General features: G+C 43.4%; 1 protein-coding gene across 4 annotated transcripts in view; it reads right to left on the bottom strand.

The window, feature by feature from the left end:
- The window catches only part of LOC135547065 (regulator of nonsense transcripts 3A-like), a 37764-nt gene that overhangs the window by 12876 nt on the left and 333 nt on the right, over nucleotides 1-24555 (bottom strand). For all 4 annotated transcript variants that reach the window (XM_064975672.1, XM_064975673.1, XM_064975675.1 and 1 more), the window contains exons 2-8: nucleotides 17590-17696; nucleotides 16761-16867; nucleotides 15336-15434; nucleotides 5526-5636; nucleotides 5377-5432; nucleotides 5113-5271; nucleotides 1395-1528 (exon numbers count right to left, since the gene is read on the bottom strand). In XM_064975672.1, the coding sequence (XP_064831744.1) occupies nucleotides 1395-1528; nucleotides 5113-5271; nucleotides 5377-5432; nucleotides 5526-5636; nucleotides 15336-15434; nucleotides 16761-16867; nucleotides 17590-17696 (773 nt within the window). The remainder of the gene's footprint in view (nucleotides 1-1394; nucleotides 1529-5112; nucleotides 5272-5376; nucleotides 5433-5525; nucleotides 5637-15335; nucleotides 15435-16760; nucleotides 16868-17589; nucleotides 17697-24555) is intronic.

Here is a 24555-nt window from a genome sequence, read left to right as displayed (position 1 = left end):
AAGAACCCTTATTTCACTCCACATATCAACCACTGTTTGAGGATCATTCACTCGCTACACAACAGGTGATTTTCTGGATGCCATGGGCTCAAACTCTATTCCTGCAGCTACCCAATGCTTAATTTGGGAAACCAAATGAAATCTGTCGGTAACAATGATAGTAACATGTTTTCACAACAAAACATATTTCACTGAACTGTTGTCATCCCCTCTGCACGCTTGAGAAAGGAATAAAGGAGAGGAGCAGATGGAAACGATTGGTGGTGAGATATTTTGTAGCTAAAGGTAACGTTAATATGTCAGCCTATTAATTAATTATAAAATATTTAAAAAATCCCTATTACTAGGCTATTCAAAATCATATACAAATTTACCACAACTGTAAGACCCCCTGGACAATCAATGAACCAACAACATTGCCTAGGGGTATACATTCTCTCCTCGACTCCTGGATATACATTTTGGAGTGTCGCATGAGGTAACCCAGGCCATCCAGATTGCATAATAATACAATGTGTTTAATTTTGGAGTAGGCCTAAAGGCTAGACCAATTATGTACCAAAGACATATTAAATCAGTTTCGTTTTATGTTTTTCTGCCATGCGTAATATGCAGTAGGCTATGTATTGTATAACAGCACAATCATTATTTTAATTCAGGTTTTTTTTCCCCGAGCTTGGCCTCTTATGCATATGCATAAGCTCTAATATGCATGTAGTTGTTTTGAATTAATCATCACCTTAGAAGGCGTTGTCCATTTTGTTGTGTTAGGCTTTGAAACAACATCCACAATGACCGACCATGTTTTCCACTCAGTTTCAACCTGCTGTTGAACTTCTTTCTTCAAATGTATCATCACAGTGGGGTGAGTCTTGAAAGCATGATATTGTTTTGATGATAAGTGTTATGTGATTTTCAATTGCATTGATGTCAGAGTGTTTGAAGGGAAAATAGACCCCTGAGTACCAGGCCATTAGCCACCTAATGTTCGTTAGGGTACTACCAACACATGACCGGAGTGCATAAAAGGATATTACCGTGACTCAACAGTCACTGTATAACTTTACTGCGGTCATGACTCATGACTGCCAGTGTGGCGTTAATAAGAACACTGCAACAGCCCTAGGTATGACACTGGAGGGGTGTGGTATCAGCTTATGACCAGGCCTTGGCTAGAAACATTGGTTTTGTCACAAAGCTGTAAAGGCTCCAGGTTGGTCAAAGCCAAATGTGGCATCCACTGTGATAAGGATAGAAAACTCACAGTATAGAAGAAATCCCGTCCTTTACCACTAGCTAATTTCAATTTGGGTTTCTCATAACTGAGAAAAACAAAGCATCAGAGACTGATATAAAACAAAAATATCATGAATATTGCATTAAAATCTCCTTACGGGTCCATGGTTTCCTTTGACTTCATGTGTCCACAGGGTTTGTCCCACTTGGCCCTCTCTGTGTCCCCACTGTCTCCTTTGTCCTTGAGCCTGTCAGAGTCCACATCATCGTCCCAGTCACTCTTCTTCAGGAGCTGAGGCAAGCCCAAAACACACTTAGTACCCAACAACTACCAACAGTTATTAACAAAACAGTCACTAACTATAAAATCTGGTCACAGCCTTAACTCTGGGTACAGAAATTACTGTCTATCTGACCAATAGTTACGACTAACAAAATCCAGCTCACAAAGGGCTTCCTAAAAGCTTTCATTTGGTGAATGTGCATATACCATTCAAAATGGGACACGTTCCAGAAAACTAGGTGGATGTCGTGCGCCAATTGAGACCCATTTGAACATATTTAGATCAAAATTTGAAAAAATGTGTGTTTTTTTTTGCAGAAATGCCTTCTGGAACATGTGGACTTTCATATGCCTTAATAAAAAACATGCATGCCATCTGTAAATACAAATAAAATTGTTAAATCACGAGCGAAGTCGGTTTAGCCACAGAAAAAGGTGGCAACCTTCACGCTAGCCATGATTGGCTGAGATAATGAGCGTGTTGGACATGCCAAGAGAGGAGTTCAGATTGCTACATGGCAGATCACGCTTCTGTCTATAACATGAGCTGGTCAGTATGGGTAGATATTCCTTTCTAAGATTTTTTTCTTTTTTGAAAGATATCACATAATAGAACTACATAAATGTTGCTCTCCACTTTCTGAAGGACCGAGTTTTGAAATCAGTGGAATTAGAGTACGATAGCTAAGGAGCTGAGTAAATTCTGGCGTTTGTTTGCAAATATGCAGACTGAGTCAAAAAGAGAACACTGAGAAGGCTGTTGTATAAAACACCTTTCTCCAGATTACATCTTCAAACAATTTATTAAAATATATATATATTTTTTGTACACTGCTCAAAAAAATAAAGGGAACACTTAAACAACACAATGTAACTCCAAGTCAATCACACTTCTGTGAAATCAAACTGTCCACTTAGGAAGCAACACTGATTGACAATAAATTGCACACGCTGTTGTGCAAATGGAATAGACAACAGGTGGAAATTATAGGCAATTAGCAAGACACCCCGAATAAAGGAGTGGTTCTGCAGGTGATAACCACAGACCACTTCTCAGTTCCTATGCTTCCTGGCTGATGTTTTGGTCACTTTTGAATGCTGGCGGTGCTTTCACTCTAGTGGTAGCATGAGACGGAGTCTACAACCCACATAAGTGGCTCAGGTAGTGCAGCTCATCCAGGATGGCACATCAATGCGAGCTGTGGCAAGAAGGTTTGCTGTGTCTGTCAGCGTAGTGTCCAGAGCATGGAGGCGCTACCAGGAGTCAGGCCAGCACATCAGGAGACGTGGAGGAGGCCGTAGGAGGGAAACAACCCAGCAGCAGGACCACTACCTCCGCCTTTGTGCAAGGAGGAGCAGGAGGAGCACTGCCAGAGCCCTGCAAAATGACCTCCAGCAGGCCACAAATGTGCATGTGTCTGCTCAAACGGTCAGAAACAGACTCCATGAGGGTGCTATGAGGGCCCGACGTCCACAGGTGGGGGTTGGGCTTACAGCCCAACACTGTGCAGGACGTTTGGCATTTGCCAGAGAACACCAAGATTGGCAAATTCGCCACTAGCGCCCTGTGCTCTTCACAGATGAAAGCAGGTTCACACTGAGCACATGTGAAAGACGCGACAGTCTGGAGACACCGTGGAGAATGTTCTGCTGCCTGCAACATCCTCCAGCATGACCGGTTTGGCAGTGGGTCAGTCATGGTGTGGGGTGGCATTTCTTTGGGGGGCCGCACAGCCCTCCATGTGCTCGCCAGAGGTAGCCTGACTGCCATTAGGTACCGAGATGAGATCCTCAGACCCCTTGTGAGACCATATGCTGGTGCGGTTGGCCCTGGGTTCCTCCTAATGCAAGACAATGTTAGACCTCATGTGGCTGGAGTGTGTCAGCAGTTCCTGCAAGAGGAAGGCATTGATGCTATGGACTGGCCCGCCCGTTCCCCAGACCTGAATCCAATTGAGCACATCATGTCTCGCTCCATCCACCAACGCCACGTTGCACCACACTGTCCAGGAATTGGCGGATGCTTTAGTCCAGGTCAGGGAGGAGATCCCTCAGGAGACCATCCGCCACCTCATCAGAAGCATGCCCAGGCATTGTAGGGAGGTCATACAGGCACGTGGAGGCCACACACACTACTGAGCCTCATTTTGACTTGTTTTAAGGACATTACATCAAAGTTGGATCAACCTGTAGTGTGGTTTTCCACTTTAATTTTGAGTGACTCCAAATCCAGACCACCATGGGTTGATAAATTTGATTTCCATTGATAATTTTTGTGTGATTTTGTCGTCAGCACATTCAACTATGTAAAGAAAGTATTTAAAAGTATTCATTCAGATCTAGGATGTTATTTTAGTGTTCCCATTATTTTTTTGAGCAGTGTCTATATATATTTTTTCTATTATACCCTTTTCTCCCCAATTTCATGGTATCCAATTGGTAGTTACAGTCTTGTCTCATCGCTGCAACTCCCATACGGACTCGGGAGAGGCGAAGGTTGAGAGCTGTGGGTCCCCCGAAACACAACCCAACCAAGCCGCACTGCTTCTTGACACAATGCCCACTTAACCCGGGAAGCCAGCCACACCAATGTGTCGGAGGAAACACCGTACACCTGGCGACCGTGTCAGCGTGCACTGCGCCTGTCCCGCCACAGGAGTTGCTAGTGCGCGATGGGACTAGGACATCCCTGCCGGCCAAACCCTCCACTAACCCGTACGACGTTGTGCCAATTGTGTCCTGCCCCATGGGTATCCCAATCGCAGCCGGCTTCGACAGGGCCTGGACTCGAACCCAAAATCTCTAGTGGCACAGCCCACACTGCCTTAGACCACTACGCCACTCGATAGACGTCGCTGATAAATTCGCTCTGGCTATCTACTCTGATTTCAGAACACTCTCGTCTGATTGTGCCAGAGTGCAGAATAACTGACGATTTGTGAACACTCAACACCTGTTGAATATGGCCGGTGTCAGCAAACGTTGGCAAAAAAAGCGTATTTAAATTGTTGCCAACAGCACAGTTGCAGTAACTAACTCTCCGGATAACATAAAAAAGCCTAACCAACTCTGCCAGAGTGAGAGTGAAAAGATCTGAATTTATGAACGGACAATCTGGCAACGCTCTTAGTTTACGAATACCCAGAGCGCACTCTGAGCACACTCTGGCACCCCAGATTAAATTTACGAACCACCCGTAGTAAAAACAAACCTTCAGTCTTGAGACCTTTAGTTGTTTAGTATATGGCCTCACATTTGAATCCTTAAAGAGATGGGTGGGGATAAAGGTTTAGAGGGTGTGAACGATGCTAAATGGGTGTAGACAAAGTTGAGCTCTCTACTAGGTGTACCAAAACATTCAAGGGCCATTTTCTCAAAAGGGAAGTTACAAGTTTATCAACTTTCATAGCAGAATTACGTTAACCATTGTTCCTCAACTGTAGTGTATGATATACCATTTTCTAGCTCTGTGTCTCTGCTTTTATCCAATGTAAAAAACACAATATCAAATGTTGGTACATAAGACAGAATCGAACGGGTTGGTCACAAATGTTCTTTGGTTTTGACTTTGTGTCAACAGAACCAGTGACCACCTTGATCTTGATCTCCTTCTCCGATAGTTTCTTCTGTTTATCCGCCTCCTTGCGTTTGCGTCTCTCTTCCTCCCTCCGTTTCCTCTTCTCCTCCTCCCTCTGCCGTTTCTTCTCCAGCTCCCTGCGTCGACGCTCCTCTCTCTTCTCCTCTCTTATCCTCTACAGAGAAATTGCATCTTATTTTGAGAGTTGATCTACATCTGGATAGGAGTCCACAAAGGGCAATGGTAAATGCATTATTTCTCACTGTTACATTACTCTTACGTGCTTCTCAAGTTTCTTATTCTTGATGTACTCCAGAAGAGGTGTTGTTCTTTTGGCTGAAATTCAATCAGATGTAATGTAAAGTCAGATTGATTGATTGCCTGACTTATTGGTAGATAGACAGACAGACTGACTGATTGATCCAATACCTATGAGTTTCTTTGTCTTGGCCTCTATCTCTCCCAGCAGGGTTTCGGGGTTGGCCATGGACTTCTCCTCATCACAGGAGTAGTTCTCCAGAAACCGCCGGTACTCCGGGTCTGCAAGGGGGAGAAGGGTAAGGATGAGTCAAGAAGAGGGAGGATGTCAATCAGTCACTTTGTTACAAAAGGATGTAGTGGTAAAGAAAAATGTGGGTAAAGATTGAGTTTAAAAGATCAAGATGACAGGCGGTAACGTTATTGGGTGGGGCCACGCTAATGGTGATTGACATAATAGCTGCGTATCTCTATTCACAAAATAGAAAAGTATAGAAAAGTATGTTACGTTTATCCTTCACTGTATCCCAATTTGCCCAAGATGAAAATACAGATATTTCTGCGCATTTTTGCATAGCTGAGTGCCAACTCCGCTGCTGTGCTCAGTGCTCCGCTGCCGCTCCCCCCTCCTTGATCATATTGTAAACAAAACTGTTTGAACTATTGCATTCCCTCAGTAGGCTATTAACAAGGTTGAGGAGTAAAGGATTACATGTAATCTGTTACATGTAAGGGATTACAAAAACTAACAGTAATCTGTGACTTTACCAGCAAAAAGATAGTAATCAGATTACACACACTTTTGAAAAATTATATTTTAAAAAACATTTATTAATTTAACCTTTATTTAACTTGGCAAGTCAGTTAAGAACAAATTCTTATTTGATTACTTTGAGGATTACTTTTAAATTCAGAAAGGATGTTTGCGAGAAAAAACCCCATCTTTGACACTTCGCTGTTTTCTCAATGACATTCAAATCAGCATTGAAAAAAGACGCAAGTTCAAGTTTGTTCCACCAGAGCAAGTTTGACCACAAGTCAGAGACCACTATGATGACACACCAAATGGGTTTGATGGATCGCTGGAAAAGAGCAGGAATGTGCTTTTGTTGGCTACAGTTCAAGCTATGTCTTCCAATGGTGCGACTGCTGTCGGCATCCAAAGACTATCCAACTTGAATAAACGCTTGGAGGTAAGGATGACAGCAGTGGTGTAGTCTACGGCGATATGGATATCACTTATTATTGATATCTGCATAGAACATTAATGTGAATCACACTGCTGCTCTCTCATTTAGCTATTTGCACCTTACAGATTGTGGTTGTTCTGGATGGCTGTTCACAAATCTAAATGTGTATTTGAACCCAATAATGGGTGATTTCAAGAACTTTACGCTTCCTATCAATCATTGTTTTTGAAACCGGTGGACAGCCAGTGAAAAATGCACTCTTGCAACAGCTGCATAGTGCGGATCCCAGCCTATGTAATAAAAATCCATAGGCCTAATGGACACATGCTCAAACTTGCACACTTGTATTAGACTTAAAGGGGCAATCTGTAGTTGCTACATCTATTTTGGACTTAAAAATTATATATATTACACATACACGTCAGTTCCGGGTTGGAGCGAGCGGTCGCATCTACACTTCGGTCCGCAGGTAGTATAACTTTTCATTACATTTCATTATAGTACAACGGTTTGATTTGTCTAATCTTAGCAATTTCTTCTTAGCTAGCTACATAGCCGTCTTTGTATCAAAGATAATTGCGTAATTATCGTATTTCGTCGTCCTAACGTAGTCTACACTGCTATCTGCCCAGCAGCTAGCTAACGTCCACCGTCTACTAGCACTGTAGAAACTATTACACTCAACTGAACGACTCGATTAGTGTAGTGTTAGCTAGCTACATAGTTGTCTTTGCTGTCTTCGTATCCAAGATAATTGTGTAGTTTAGAGTGTGTAGACTTAGAGTGATTATCTTAATTTACCGAGGTTAGCTAGCCAGCTATTTGTCGTCCTTAACGTAGGGGATACTGCTAGCTAGCTAGCCAACAGCTAGCCAACGTCTACCGAATAGAACTTCAACAACCCGGTCAACATTCCGCTTCGCTCCACAGGTAGTATCACATTTTCATTTCACTTCATTACAGTACAACGGTTTGATTTGTTTGATCGTAGCTAGCTAGCTACATAGCCGTCTTTGTATCTAAGACAATTGTGTAGTCTAGAGCGATTTTCTAGGTTAGTTAGCCAGCTATTGTCGTTCTTTTAACGTAACGTAACGTAACGTAATCAACACTGCTAGCTAGCCAGCTAGTCCCCGAATAGCAGCACTGTAGAAACTATTACACTCGACGGAACGACTTGATTAGTGTAGTGTCAACAACGCAGCCACTGCCTGCTAGCCTACAAAGTCAACAACGCAGCCACTGCCAGCTAGCCTACTCCAGCAGTACTGTATCATTTCAATCATTTTAGTCAATAAGATTCTTGCTACGTAAGCTTAACTTTCTGAACATTCGAGACGTGTAGTCCACTTGTCATTCCAATCTCCTTTGCATTAGCGTAGCCTCTTCTGTAGCCTGTCAACTATGTCTATCTATCCCTGTTCTCTCCTCTCTGCACAGACCATACAAACGCTCCACACCGCGTGGCCGCGGCCACCCTAATCTGGTGGTCCCTGCGCGCACGACCCACGTGGAGTTCCAGGTCTCCGGTAGCCTCTGGAACTGCCGATCTGCGGCCAACAAGGCAGAGTTCATCTCAGCCTATGCCTCCCTCCAGTCCCTCGACTTCTTGGCACTGACGGAAACATGGATCACCACAGATAACACTGCTACTCCTACTGCTCTCTCTTCGTCCGCCCACGTGTTCTCGCACACCCCGAGAGCTTCTGGACAGCAGGGTGGTGGTACCGGGATCCTCATCTCTCCCAAGTGGTCATTCTCTCTTTCTCCCCTTACCCATCTGTCTATCGCCTCCTTTGAATTCCATGCTGTCACAGTTACCAGCCCTTTCAAGCTTAACATCCTTATCATTTATCGCCCTCCAGGTTCCCTCGGAGAGTTCATCAATGAGCTTGATGCCTTGATAAGCTCCTTTCCTGAGGACGGCTCACCTCTCACAGTCCTGGGCGACTTTAACCTCGCCACGTCTACCTTTGACTCATTCCTCTCTGCCTCCTTCTTTCCACTCCTCTCCTCTTTTGACCTCACCCTCTCACCTTCCCCCCCTACTCACAAGGCAGGCAATACGCTCAACCTCATCTTTACTAGATGCTGTTCTTCCACTAACCTCATTGCAACTCCCCTCCAAGTCTTCGACCACTACCTTGTATCCTTTTCCCTCTCGCTCTCATCCAACACTTCCCACACTGCCCCTACTCGGATGGTATCGCGCCGTCCCAACCTTCGCTCTCCCTCCCCGCTACTCTCTCCTCTTCCATCCTATCATCTCTTCCCTCTGCTCATACCTTCTCCAACCTATCTCCTGATTCTGCCTCCTCAACCCTCCTCTCTTCCCTTTCTGCATCCTTTGACTCTCTATGTCCCCTATCCTCCAGGCCGGCTCGGTCCTCCCCTCCCGCTCCGTGGCTCGACGACTCATTGCGAGCTCACAGAACAGGGCTCCGGGCAGCCGAGCGGAAATGGAGGAAAACTCGCCTCCCTGCGGACCTGGCATCCTTTCACTCCCTCCTCTCTACATTTTCCTCCTCTGTCTCTGCTGCTAAAGCCACTTTCTACCACTCTAAATTCCAAGCATCTGCCTCTAACCCTAGGAAGCTCTTTGCCACCTTCTCCTCCCTCCTGAATCCTCCTCCCCCTCCCCCCCTCCTCCCTCTCTGCAGATGACTTCGTCAACCATTTTGAAAAGAAGGTCGACGACATCCGATCCTCGTTTGCTAAGTCAAACGACACTGCTGGTTCTGCTCACACTGCCCTACCCTGTGCTCTGACCTCTTTCTCCCTCTCTCTCCAGATGAAATCTCGCTTCTTGTGACGGCCGGCCGCCCAACAACCTGCCCGCTTGACCCTATCCCCTCCTCTCTTCTCCAGACCATTTCCGGAGACCTTCTCCCTTACCTCACCTCGCTCATCAACTCATCCCTGACCGCTGGCTACGTCCCTTCCATCTTCAAGAGAGCGAGAGTTGCACCCCTTCTGAAAAAACCTACACTCGATCCCTCCGATGTCAACAACTACAGACCAGTATCCCTTCTTTCTTTTCTCTCCAAAACTCTTGAACGTGCCGTCCTTGGCCAGCTCTCCCGCTATCTCTCTCAGAATGACCTTCTTGATCCAAATCAGTCAGGTTTCAAGACTAGTCATTCAACTGAGACTGCTCTTCTCTGTATCACGGAGGCGCTCCGCACTGCTAAAGCTAACTCTCTCTCCTCTGCTCTCATCCTTCTAGACCTATCGGCTGCCTTCGATACTGTGAACCATCAGATCCTCCTCTCCACCCTCTCCGAGTTAGGCATCTCCGGCGCGGCCCACGCTTGGATTGCGTCCTACCTGACAGGTCGCTCCTACCAGGTGGCGTGGCGAGAATCTGTCTCCTCGCCACGCGCTCTCACCACTGGTGTCCCCCAGGGCTCTGTTCTAGGCCCTCTCCTATTCTCGCTATACACCAAGTCACTTGGCTCTGTCATAACCTCACACGGTCTCTCCTATCATTGCTATGCAGACGACACACAATTAATCTTCTCCTTTCCCCCTTCTGATGACCAGGTGGCGAATCGCATCTCTGCATGTCTGGCAGACATATCAGTGTGGATGACGGATCACCACCTCAAGCTGAACCTCGGCAAGACGGAGCTGCTCTTCCTCCCGGGGAAGGACTGCCCGTTCCATGATCTCGCCATCACGGTTGACAACTCCATTGTGTCCTCCTCCCAGAGCGCTAAGAACCTTGGCGTGATCCTGGACAACACCCTGTCGTTCTCAACTAACATCAAGGCGGTGGCCCGTTCCTGTAGGTTCATGCTCTACAACATCCGCAGAGTACGACCCTGCCTCACACAGGAAGCGACGCAGGTCCTAATCCAGGCACTTGTCATCTCCCGTCTGGATTACTGCAACTCGCTGTTGGCTGGGCTCCCTGCCTGTGCCATTAAACCCCTACAACTCATCCAGAACGCCGCAGCCCATCTGGTGTTCAACCTTCCCAAGTTCTCTCACGTCACCCCGCTCCTCCGCTCTCTCCACTGGCTTCCAGTTGAAGCTCGCATCCGCTACAAGACCATGGTGCTTGCCTACGGAGCTGTGAGGGGAACGGCACCGCAGTACCTCCAGGCTCTGATCAGGCCCTACACCCAAACAAGGGCACTGCGTTCATCCACCTCTGGCCTGCTCGCCTCCCTACCACTGAGGAAGTACAGTTCCCGCTCAGCCCAGTCAAAACTGTTCGCTGCTCTGGCCCCCAATGGTGGAACAAACTCCCTCACGACGCCAGGACAGCGGAGTCAATCACCACCTTCCGGAGACACCTGAAACCCCACCTCTTCAAGGAATACCTAGGATAGGATAAAGTAATCCTTCTCACCCCCCTTAAATGATTTAGATGCACTATTGTAAAGTGGCTGTTCCACTGGATGTCAGAAGGTGAATTCACCAATTTGTAAGTCGCTCTGGATAAGAGCGTCTGCTAAATGACTTAAATGTAAATGTAAATGTAAATAACTTAGAAATGCCTCATGAGCTTAGTTCAACTGTCACACTCCACGAGAACCCAACATATAAGCTTATTTTTATCCAGTGTTTGTAAACATGTTAAATGTAAACAAACACTGTATAGCCTCATAACAAGGTTAAAACAATAATTTTGATATCATGAGGTATGGTTACATTTCTCCACACCCATCCCTCAGCTTTTTACCAAAACAGAGGCAGGGCACCCCATTTGGTTATTGTTTCATATATTGATTCGGCCTTCAAACAGCTGCATATTATCAAAATGTCACCACCAACAAAAAGATAAACAATAGGCCTATAGCAAATGCCACATATGGCATTCCTTTTTCACATGTAAATAGCACTTTCAGTAGTGCTCAAAGCATGCCATTCCATGAGCGCAGCATTTATTTTTCAACTCGAATCAATGAGCCCATTCAGTCCTCCATGACAACAAAATCACAAACAACAGAGCACGGCTGGTTAATAAGTCCTTAGTTGAAATGACTGGAATTCTGGTAGACTTTGGTTTTTAATGTAAATATCTCATTTAATCGTATTATTATTTGTAGTAGAAAGCGATAGGTTTGAAGAAGCTGACACAACCAACCCATAAAGTACAATTTAATAACATCCATATACAGCCAGCTTTGTAAACTTTAACATTTATTTATCCTGCAATATTGTTGTTCAATTGGTAACATACATTTTTGTCTTCTTCTACTGCCTCTTGATGGGAAAGTAATCTAAAAGTAACTGAATGTAATCAGATTACGTTACTGAGTTTGGGTAATCTAAAAGTTAGGTTACTGATTACAGTTTTGGACAGGTAACTTGTAACGGATTACATTTAGAAAGTAACCTACCCAACCCTGGCTATTAAGCATAAGCGCAATTTCCAACAAACTACAAAAATAAAATAAAATTCCAACTTTGCATTACATGCCCCAGTAAGCATAAGCTTGATGTCATGTTCCTTTTGCAGGAGGGAAGTAGGCTACATGAAGCTATTTACATGTTTTACACAGAATAGGCCTAAATTCTTGACATGTTCATACAAACTTTGTTGTCAGTATTAGAGACATAAGCTTGATACAAACAGGCAGTCTAGCGATTTCATGCTCTTTTTAGCTGCTGAGTTACATGCAGTTATTTACTCTTGCCACTATACAGCAGCATACACTGAGTGTACAAAGCATTAAGAACACCTTTACCCACCCAGCCTACTACCATACCCTGTTCAAAGGCACTTAACTCTTCTGTCTTGCCCATTTACCCTCTGATGGCATTAGACAACCCCCCTGGTGGGAAGCGGTACCAGTGCCTCCGTATTCCACCCACTCTCGGTGACGAGGATGCGGAACTCAATGGTGAAGTCAGCCACTGGTCTGGCCCCTTGACAGATGTTGAACAGTCGGCTGGCCGCTTCTTGTCCACTGACTGGGTGGTCGAAGACTCTTCGCAGTGAAGGCTAATATGGAGCTGCAGAATGGAGGCTGCTGTTCCCACACCGCTGTTGCCCACGTCAGGGCCTTGCCCGAGAGTAGAGAGATTATGTAGGCGTTCATGGCCCGATTGGTGTGGAACAAGGAGGTGAGGAGTCCCTTGCGTCCTCCTGGGTGGCCGTCATACCGCTCAGGGGGTTGGGATCTTGGGTTCCCAGTGCAGTGTTTCTGAAGGAACTATGGAGACACCTGTAGCACTGGGTGATGAGACTTGGGCATTGGCTCCTCCTGTGTTGGGGTTGGACTGTGGTTGGAGGGAGCCGGTACGTGCCCGGAGGGTTTCTGATATATAGAAGAGTTGTTCTTGCTGCCTCCCCAACAGTGCTCCTTGGTGGGTTACAGCATTCTTGATCTGGGTGATCTCTGCTGGGTCCATGTTATTGGCTGAAGCTTGCTGTGACATGGTGAGGTTGGACCCAGGTGCAGAGAAGACACCAGACGGGGAATCAGTGGTTAAGGATAAAAATCATACTTTACTCGGAAACGGTAATGGAAGGATCACAGTAACACTGTGAAAACTCACTCAGGAGACAATGCAGATGGCACACAATTCAAGCTTCAGCAAAGACCAACAGAAAACATACCTCTTAACTTCTTACGGCTGAAATCACGTTAACGGTTCGATTTGACAACAGCCAGTGAAAGTGCAAGGCTCCAAATTCAAACAACAGAAATCTCATAATTAAAATTCCTCAAACATATTATACACCTCAAAGTATTATACACCATTTAAAAAGATAAACTTGTTGTTAATCCCACCACAGTGTTCGATTTCAAAAAGGCTTTACGACGAAAGCATACCATGCGATTATGTTAGGTCAGCGCCTAGTCACATAAAAACACAGCCATTTTTCCAGCCAAAGAGAGGAGTCACATAAAGCAGAAATAGAGATAAAATTAATCACTAACCTTTGATGATCTTCATCAGATGGCACTCATAGGACTTCATGTTACACAATACATGTATGTTTTGTTTCATATTTATATCAAAACATCTCAGTTTACATTGACACGTTATGTTCAGTAATGTTTTGCTTCCAAAACATCAGGTGATTTTGCAGAGAGCCACATCAATTTACAGAAATACTCATCATAAATGTTGATGAAAATACAAGTGTTATGCATGGAATTAAAATATATACTTCTCCTTAACTTTTTCGATATAGGGGGCGCTCTTTTAATTTTTGGATAAAAAAAAACATTCCCGTTTTCAACAAGATATTTTGTCACAAAAATATGCTCGACTATGCATATAATTGACAGCTTTGGAAAGAAAACACTCGTTTCCAAAACTGCAAAGATATTGTCTGTGAGTGCCCCAGAACTAATGCTACAGGCAAAACCAAGATGAAATTTCATACAGGAAATGCCCCAGATTTTGAATGCGCTGTGTTCCAATGTCTCCTTATATGGCTGTGAATGCGCCAGGAATGAGCCTACACTTTCTGTCGTTTCCCCAAGGTGTCTGCAGCATTGTGACGTATTTGTAGGCATATCATTGGAAGATTGACCATAAGAGACTACATTTACCAGGTGTCCGCTTGGGGTCCTCCGTCGAAATTATTGCGCAATCTCCAGCTGCGTCCACTTTTCCATTAGGTTCAGAGGAGAAAGGCAACTGCCACAAATGATTTTTCATCGAATAGATATGTGAAAAACACCTTGAGGATTGATTCTAAACAACGTTTGCCATGTTTCTGTCGATATTTTGGAGTTAATTTGGAAAAAAGTTCGGCGTTGTAATGACTGAATTTTCGGGGGTTTTCTTAGCCAAACGTGATGAACAAAACGGAGCGATTTCTCCTACACAAATAATATTTTTGGAAAAACTGAACATTTGCTATCTAACTGAGAGTCTCCTCATTGAAAACATCTGAAGTCCTTCAAAGGTAAATTATTTTATTTGAATGCTTTTCTTGTTTTTGTGAAAATGTTGCCTGCTGAATGCTAGGCTTAATGCTATACTAGCTATCAATACTCTTACACAAATGCTTGTGTAGCTATGGTTGAAAAGCATATTTTGAAAATCTGAGATGACAGTGTTGTTAACAAAAGGCTAAGCTTGTGAGCCAATATATTTATTTAATTTCATTTGCGATTTTCATGAATAGTTAACGTTGCGTTATGCTAATGAGCTTGAGGCTATGATTACGCTCCCGGAAACGGGATTGCTCGACGCTAGAGGTTAAAAGAGGTGTGTTTTCTGTTGTTCTTTGCTGAAGCTTGAATTGTGTTCCATGTGTGTTTGTCTCCTGAGTGAGTTTGAGACTTAGTGTTTGTTGTTTTCCCAGTGTAACTGTGATCCTCCTGTTACTGTTTCTCAGGAAAGTATTGTTTATCCTTAACCACTGATTCCTCATCTGGTCTCTTCTCTGCACCAGATTCCAACCTCACCATGTCACAGGTTCAGAAGGTGAGTAAAAGAGCAAAACGTAAAGGAAGGAAGAGTGTGAGAGCAGCAGCTATGGTAGAAAAAACGAATTTGTGCGTAAAATATCACACAGAACGTGATCTCGATCCTTAGCTTTGAGAAAGAGACTTCCAGATGGGTGTGGCGTGGACGAAAACTCTGTATCCATATCCACGACCTATATTTTATATTTGTGTTATTCAGCAGATGCTGAATCAATGCATGTAGTACAATGAGGGGTCTAAAAACACATACTAAAAATTAAAAGGAAGCTTGGGTGCCAGTCTCAGTCTGTCTGTCCCAACATCTTTTGACAATGAATGCAGAAACAATCAGGTATCCAAGCTGTATGTCTGGATAGTTTCGGATTAGAGACAAGTCCAGCACCTACCTTCTTCAATGCTTCCAGCTTTGGAATCTTTCTTTTTGAGCTTCTTCTTGGAGACTTTCTGAAAGGGGGCAAACTCTACCACAGCTGGGTACTCCTGGCCTGAGCAAATATTGACATAGAGACAGATAATCATTAGACAACACCTGACACACAGATCAAACCATTACCATGGCACCTGTGGCTGTACAAGGATAACCCTCTTGTCTTATGAATGATTAGAGCACACATACCTACAGAGAGAGAGAGAGAGAGCCATCATTGTTTGTCACCATAAACAAAATCCCATGTAGCATCACAACAAAACACTGAACACTGACCGTTGGGGATGCTAAAACACATAGCCTAACAGATTTATTGAATTATATACTGAACAAAAATATCAACGCAACATGCAAAGTGTCCCATGTTTTATGAGCTGAAATAAAATATTCCATAGACAAAAAGCTTATTTCTCTCAAATGTTTTGCAAAAATGTGTTTACATCTCTGTTTGTGAGCATTTCTCCTTTGCCAAGATAATCCATCCACCTGACAGGTGTGGCATATCAAGAAGCTGATTAAACAGTATGATCATTACACAGGTGCACCTTGTGCTTGAGACAATAAAATGTGCAGTTTTGTCACACGTCTCAAGTTTTGATGGAGCGTGAAATTGATATGCTGACTGAAGAAATATCCACCAGAGCTGTTGCCAGAGAATTGAATGTTAATTTCTCTACTATAAATGTCACCAGCCACCCAGACAGCTGATGAAACTGTGGGTTTGCACAACCGAAGAATTTCTGCACAAACTGTCAGAAACCGTCTAAGGGAAGCTCCTCTGAATGCTCGTCACCAGGGTCTTGACCTGACTGCTGTTCAGCGTCATTACCAACTTCAGTGGGCAAATGCTCACCTACGATGGCCACTGGCACACTGGAGATATCATGGTTTCAACTATACCGGGCAGATGGCGTCCTGTGGACGAGTGGTTTGCTGATGTCAATGTTGTGAACAGAGTGCCCCATGGTAGCGGTGGGGTTATGGTATGGGCATGCATAAGCTATGAACAATGAACACAATTTTATCAATGGCAATTTGAATGCACAATTTGAATGCAATTTGAATACACTGGAAGCTGTTGAAATTGTTGCATGCAGCGTTTATATTTTTGTTCAGTGTATATAGAGCACTATACCACCACCTACTTTCATGTGCTGAAAAACATTCTAACATTGTGTAAACACTAACTGCTAAGCACTAACACATTGGTAATAAGGAATATTTAGGAAAGGTTTCCAGGACACATATTAAGCCTAGTCCTGTACTAAAAAGCAAGCCCAATAGAGAAACTCCATCAAAAATGCATTTTAGTCCAAGACTAGACTGGTGTGTCTGGGAAACTGCCCCATGACGTTTATATTATAGGTTTGTGTGAAAAAGGTACCTTTGTTATCAATGAAAACATAGCCATCAAAGCGGTCTCTGAAGAGCAGGATGTCTTCGGGGTTTCTGAAGTTAATGTAAACTCTGGAGAACAGGTGTGGATAGAGGCTGCGGGAAATGAGCAGGTTATCTTAGAAACCCATTCCACGAGAGGAGCCTATCTAGAGTGTGGGCATAATAGGGTGACTCCATAGGCATGATGATGACATTCTCTTCTCCAGTCCCTGCTTTTAGGTGGTAGCCTAATAATTAGTTGGCTGTGCTAGCATCCTTTCTTTGTTTTGGCCAGATAATTTTGAATTTATCCACTCAAGCTGAATAGGTTTCAACAGCAGAGGTTAGGTGAAGTCAATTGTTTGATAGGGGGGAATGTCAATATCACGATGCAGCATGAATCTGAGAAAAACACTGATCTGTGCTGTCAATCTGGCATTTCGGGCAAATGCCAGATGGGCTGGTCCATTTTAGCTTAGTGGGCCCGTCTAACTTGGGTTTTTTGATAATTAGCCGGTTAATGACAGGCCTCAAGGGGGGACAAAAATGGGCAGGTGTATTTTATATTTATTATGGCTCCCCATTGCCAAGGCAGCAGCTACTCAAAGCCAGTGACATGTCGTTAGTAAAGATTGAAAAAAGTAAGGGGCCTAGACAGCTGCCCTGGGGATTTCCTGATTCTACCTGGATTTTGTTGGAGAGGCTTCCATTAAAGAACACCCTCTATGCAGAGGCCTCAGAGAAAGAAATGGGCCGGTGTGGGGTCCCAATCTGCCCCTGGTAGGCACTCTGTCCCAACACATGGTGTCATTGCATTAAATGTTCTAAATATTCACCTTTGATCAGCAGGGAAAAACTCGAAGTAGTCATAGGATGGAAGAGGACTGAGCTGTTCTTCCAGCTGGTCCTTGGACAGGTTGGGTGGAAGTCGCCTTATTACTACCTGGAACCGAGAAGGACATAAATGCACAAACACAGAATAGTGGGTTGAAATTACACAAAAATTGCCAAGACATACAAGACATTCAAGGTCATAATCAAAGTTGGAATGTCTTCTTTATCATAGCCCAAAGGCCAGCAGACAGCAATATTGAGTTTAGTCATCTTACCATCCAAATGCATTGAATGCAGGTTGGCAATACATTTGTATCCCTATTGGATCGTTCGTACCTATTAGGCTGCATAGGCTTTGATTTCCTCAACTTAATGGCAATAAACCAGAAAAAAACGGGGAAAATATGTGCACTTACCTTATGATACACCATTTTCCACCACCATGATAGAGGCTAAATACTAATCCTGGATATTGTGTATCACAATCAGCCAATCAGGTTAAAACTATCAGAACAGGGGTTCTGTTTCTTTTAAGCCCGCTGCGTTAGCAGCGTCACATAAATGTAAATCAAGACTGTACGGGTGTGGCCAAAAGTTTTGAGAATGACACAAATATTAATTTCCACAAAGTTTACTGCTTCACCGCTTCAGTGTCTTTAAATATTTTTGTTGCTATGGAATACTGAAGTATAATTACAAGCATTTCATAAGTGTCAAAGGCTTTTGACAATTACATGAAGTTGATGCAAAGAGTCAATATTTGCAGTGTTGACCCTTCTTTTTCAAGACCTCTGCAATCTGCCCTGGCATGCTGTCAATTAACTTCTGGGCCACATGGCCACTGACTGATGACAGCCCATGGCAGCCCATTCTTGCATAATCAATGCTTGGAGTTTGTCAGAATTTGTGGGGTTTTGTTTGTCCACTCGCCTCTTGAGGATTGACTACAAGTTCTCAATGGGATTAAGGTCTGGGGAGTTTCCTGGCCATGGATCCAAAATATCAATGTTTTCTTCATCGAGCCACTTAGTTATCACTTTTTCCTTATGGCAAGGTGCTCCATCATGCTGGAAAATACATTGTTTTGTCACCAAACTGTGTGTAGGTACCATTCTTTATTCATGGCTGTGTTCTTAGGCAAAATTGGGAGTGCGCCCACTCCCTTGGCTGAGAAGCAACCCCACACATGAATGGTCACATGATGCGTTACTGTTGGCATGACACAGGACTGATGGTAGAGCTCACCTTGTCTTCTCCAGGACAAGCTATTTTCCGGATGCACCAAACAATCGGAAAGGGGATTCAGAGAAAATGACTTTAGCCCAGTCCTCAGCAGTCCAATCGCTGTACCTTTTGCAGAATATCAGTCTGTCCCTGATGTTTTTCCTGGACAGAAGTGGCTTCTTTGCTGCCCTTATTGACACCAGGCCATCCTCCAAAAGTCTTTGCCTCACTGTGCGTGTAGATGCAATCACACCTGCCTGCGGCCATTCCTGAGCAAGCTCTGTACTGGTGGTGCCCCTTGATGATCTGATAAATAGTTGATTTAGGTGCAATCTTACTGGCAGCAATATCCTTGCCTTTGAAGCCCTATTTGTGCAAAGCAATGATGACGGCACGTGTTACCTTACAGGTAACCATGATTGACAGAGGAAGAACAATGATTCCTAACACCACCCTCCTTTTGAAGCGTCCAGTCTATTATTCGAACTCAATCAGCATGACAGAGTCATCTCCAGCCTTGTCCTCGTCAACACTCACACATGTGTTAACGAGAGAATCACTGACATGATGTCAGCTGGTCCTTTTGTGGCAGGGCTGAAATACAGTGGAAATGTTTTTGGGGATTCAGTTAATTTGCATGTCAAAGAGGGACTTTGCAATTAATTGCAATTCATCTGATCACTCTTCATAACATTTTGGATTATATGCAAATTGCCATCATACAAACTGAGGCAGCAGACTTTGTGATAATTAATATTTGTGTCATTCTCAAAACGTTTGGCCACGACTGTACTCAGGGCAGACCTGGTTGTAGCTAGATATTTTTATATTAGATTAGATGTATTTGCAGAGTACAGTGGTATTCGTAAACTACGAGCTCCAACAGCACAGGCCCAAAAGAGAAGTGAATGAAACAATGATTTAAAATATAAATATTGGTAAATACATACAGTACCAGTCAAAAGTTTGGACAAACCTACTCATTCAAGGGTTTTTCTTGATTTTCACTAATTACTACATTGTAGAATAATAATGAAGACATCACAACTATGAAATAACACATATGGAATCATGTAGTAACCAAAAAAGTGTTAAGCAAATATTTGAGAATCTTCAAAGTAGTCCTCCTTTGCCTTGATGACAGCTTTGCACATTCTTGGCATTCTCTCAACCAGCTTCACGAGGAAAGATTCAACAGTCTTGAAGTAGTTCCCACATATTCTGAGCACTTGTTGGCTGCTTTCCCTTCACTCAGCATCCAACTCATCCCAAACCATCTCAATTGGGTTGAGGTCGGGTGATTGTGGAGGCCAGGTCATCTGATGCAGTACTCCACTCTCCTCCTTGGTCAAATAGCCCTTACACAGCCTGGAGGTGTGTTGGGTCATTATCCTGATGAAAAACAAAAGACAGTGGGACTAAGCACAAACCAGACGGGATGGTGTATTGCTGCAGAAGGCTGTGGTAGCCATGCTGGTTAAGTGTGCCTTGAATTTGAAATAAATCAGTGTCACCAGCAAAGCACCCCCACACCTCCTCCCCCATGCTTCACAGTGGGAACCACACATGCAGAGATCATCCGTTCACCTACTCTGTGTCTCACAAAGACACAGGGATTGGAACCAAAAATCTCAAATTTGAACTCTGATTTCCACCGGTCTAAATGTCCATTGCTCGTGTTTCTTGGCCCAAGCAAGTCTCTTCTTATTATTGGTGTCCTTTAGTAATGGTTTCTTTGCAGCAAATTGACCATGAAGAACTGATTCACGCAGTCTTCTCTGAACAGTTGATGTTGTGATGTGTCTGTTACTTGAACTCTGCGAAGCAATTATGTGGGTTGCAATCTGAGGCTGGTAACTCTATTGAACTTATCCTCTGCAGCAGAGGTAGCTCTTCCTTTCCTGTGGTGGTCCTCATGAGAGCCAATTTCATCATAGCGCTTGATGGTTTTTGCGAATGCACTTAAAGAAACTTTCAGTTCTTGAAATGTTCCGTATTGACTGACCATGTCGTAAAGTAATGATGGACTGTCGTTTCTCTTTGCTTATTTGAGCTGTTCTTGCCATCAAATGGACTTGGTCTTTTACCACAACAACTGATTGGCTCAAACGCATTAAGAAGGAAAGAAATTCCACAAATTAACTTTTAACAAGGCACACCTGTCAATTGAAATGCATTCCAGGTGACTACCTCATGAAGCTAGTTGAGAGAAAGCCAAGTGTGCAAAGCTGTCATCAAGGCAAAGGGTGACTATTTTAATTTGTTTACCACTTTTTTGTTTAGTACATGATTCTATGTGTGTTATTTCATAGTTTTGATGTCTTCACTATTATTCTACATTGTAGAAAATAGTAAATGAGTAGGTGTCCAAACTTTTGTTTGTCCATTGTGGGGGCAGGGTAAATGCCAATGGAGGGGGCGGTAGGTAGCTGTCTAGTGGTGGCTTTTCAGCAGCCTGATGGTCTGGGGCAGAAACTATTGGCAAGTCTTACAGTTGTTGTAATGCTCCTATAATCAAAATAAAATACAATTGTATTGGTCACATACACATATTTAGCAGATGTTATTGCAGGTGCTTGTGTTCCTAGCTCTAACAGTGCAGTAGTATCTAACAATTCATAACAATATACACATCTAAAAGTAAAAGAATGGAATTAAGAAATATATCTATATTAGGAGAAATATTGGAGTGGCATTGACTAAAATACAGTAGAATAAAATATAGTATATGAGATGAGTACAGCAGTATGTAAACATTAAAGTGACTAGTGTTCCACGTCTGAGTGATGGAAGCAGGGAGAGGTGGTAATGTTGCCTACCTTCACCACCTGTTTGAGTCATGTCAAAGAAAGCGTAGCATTTTAGCTAATTCGAACCCTTTTCCTAATCTTAACCTAATTCTACTAACTTGCCATGTAAATTCTCCTAGCCTGCTCCGTAAGTTCTCCTCACCTGCTATGAAAAGTAATTTCTCCTCGTCAAAACTGGCAGACCTGCCCTCAGAACAGTCTTGGTTTCTACTAAAGCGATACAGTGCTGCGTCAGGGAGGAATATGCCAAGCGAGAGGGATACCTGGACCCAAAATTTGTCTTCTTCAGTAGGTGCCGTTCATTCTTTTTTTTTTCACTCACCAAGCAAGGAATATTTGTATGGAGGTCAATGAGAAAGTGTTGAATTTAGTTAACAAAAAAATGTCATGGCTTATTTGCTATGAGTGGCTTATTTGATCTAACAAAGGTTTGGGAAGGATTAGGTTGCGAGAATTATACTGAAATCAGTAGGACATGTGACAACCCAGCAACTCTGTGAAAAAACTATTTATATTGGAGTTGTGCCTGGTTGTCACTAATTATCATAACCACAGACCTATTTCTACAATTTCTGTTCTTAAAATGTGAACCTAGCCCTAACCTTAACCAAAATGCTAACCTTATGCCTAACCTTAAATTAAAACCAAAAAGCAATTTTTTCTGGAATTTTTACGATATAGCCAATTTCGACTTTGTGTCTGTGGTAGAGGTCTTGATGGGTCCACCAGATCTGACATTCCGAGATCCAACCCAGGGACCCGGTCCGGATCTAAAATGCTTAGTTTTGTCTCGGATCTGGGTCGGATCTGACATAATTGTCAGGGGTCTCCGTCTGTGCAATTAAAAATGTATTTACCAACTGAACACAATTTGACCCATCCTCTGTTAATTAAATGTGTGACTGAGGTGATGAGAATTGTGTGAGCTTGTTGTGACTAGCTATTTCAGGGCAGGCGGAGTACCTGCTAAACAGAAAAGTGCAATTTTGGAAAAATGTTTAAAAGATTTGCGGCCCTTCTGTACAGTCAGTTACACATGCATTACGATGCATTTTATTGATAAGGAGTGGGAGGCAAGGATCTCTCTGTACCTTATTCTGCTCATCTTTCCCTCGATCATGACTAGTCTCCCAGTCCCTACCACTGAAAAACATCCCCACAGCATGATGCTACCACCACCGCATGATGCTACCACCACCATGCTTCACCGTAGGGATGATGCCAGATTTCCTCCAGATATAACAATTGGCATTCAGGGCAAAGAGTTCAATCTTGGTTTCATCAGACCAGAGAATCTCATTCTCTGTTCTGCCTTTTACTGAGGAGTGGCTTCCATCTGGCCACTCTACTATAAGGCCTGATTGGCAGAGTGTTGCAGAGATGGCGGTCTTTCTGGAAGGTTCTCCCATGTCCTCTGTCAAAATGACCACCAAATCCTTTGTCACCTCCCTGACCAAGGTCCTTCTCCCCCGATTGCTCAGTTTGGCCAGGTGGCAGCTCTAATGAGAGTCTTGGTGGTTCCAAACTTCTTCCATTTAAGAATGATGCGAGGCCACTGTGTTCTTGGGAACCTTCAATGATGCAGAAATGTTTTGGGTCCACATCTGTGCCTCAACACAATCCTGTCTCGGAGCTCTACGGACAATTTCTTCGTCCTCATGGCTTTGTTTTTGCTCTGACATGCACTGTCAACTGTGGGACCTTATAAAGACGGGTGTGTGCCTTCCCAAATCATGTCCAATCAATTGAATTTACCACAGGTGGACTCCAATCAAGTTGTAGAAACATCAAGGATGATCAATGGAAACAGGATGCACCTGATCTCAATTGAGTCTTATTGCAAAGGAATACTTATGTAAATAAGGTATGTTTTTTATTTTTAAGGCTTTAACATAACAAAATGTGTAAAGTCAAGGGGTCAGAATGCACTTTACCTCTAGGCAGTATTTTCTACGGCCCTATTTTAGAGGGAAAGTTCACCCAAATTAATTCATTATTTACATGTTGGTTTCATATGGAGACTGCAATCCATCATATGGTTAGCCACTGCCACCAACCATTAATATTAGCATGTTCGAACCAAAAAAACTGTAATTCAATGTCCCCCAGTTAGAAAACTCTAAATCCCATGCCCAAATAATCTCAAAGTAATTTAAAGTAATTCAAAGTAGCTCAAATTTAAAAGAATCCCAAACCCACCTGACCTGTGACTTGTATTTATTTATTCCAACCTGGTCATGGGCCTAAGCCATGTGACAATATACAATTGCAGGAAATTAGCTTTAAAACAAATACATTTTTTTCATAGGAGGGGGACCCAGGACCACCGTTTAGGGGTGGAGCCAGTGAAATCTCACTCTAAGACATATTCCAAAGTTAGCCGCCCACGGAAAAGTACACATTTTCCCGTCTTCTCGACATTAAATAAAGTTAAGGACGAAATCGAAGTCTATGCAACCTGAATGGAGAATGTTGTAGGTACAAACAGCTAGACGAGGAATACTAATGTATTGCCGGCAACATACAATGCATTTGGACCTTAAGGTACGACTCAATATCGCCATCTGCCGGCAGTTGGGCCATTTGTATTACTGAATTCTACACTGCGTTACGGAGGTTGTTTTACGACATAATGACATGTTCATATCTAGTAATAATCAATTTCCGTTGCCTTTGACAGGTAGGCCCAAATACAGTCAACAAAACAACAAGTGTGCGCTTGTTTCCAGGCGCTGGTCATTGCATTTAATCTTTGGGCACCGGTGCAGACTACTTTTGCCTTTTTATCAACATAGCATAAGCTACAGTAAATAGCTTTACATGCATACACCTACGACCGTATTATGGCAAATTACAGCTATATTGCTGTGCACAACCAAGCATTCATCAGATCTGTTGTTGACATACAGTATATTGAATGCGCCTGTCAATGCA

The sequence above is a fragment of the Oncorhynchus masou genome, chromosome 10, assembly GCF_036934945.1.
Source record: "Oncorhynchus masou masou isolate Uvic2021 chromosome 10, UVic_Omas_1.1, whole genome shotgun sequence".
NCBI classification, from domain to species: domain Eukaryota; kingdom Metazoa; phylum Chordata; class Actinopteri; order Salmoniformes; family Salmonidae; genus Oncorhynchus; species Oncorhynchus masou.
Note: the sequence above shows the minus strand (reverse complement) of the source record. Positions and strands in the feature narration are given on the sequence as shown.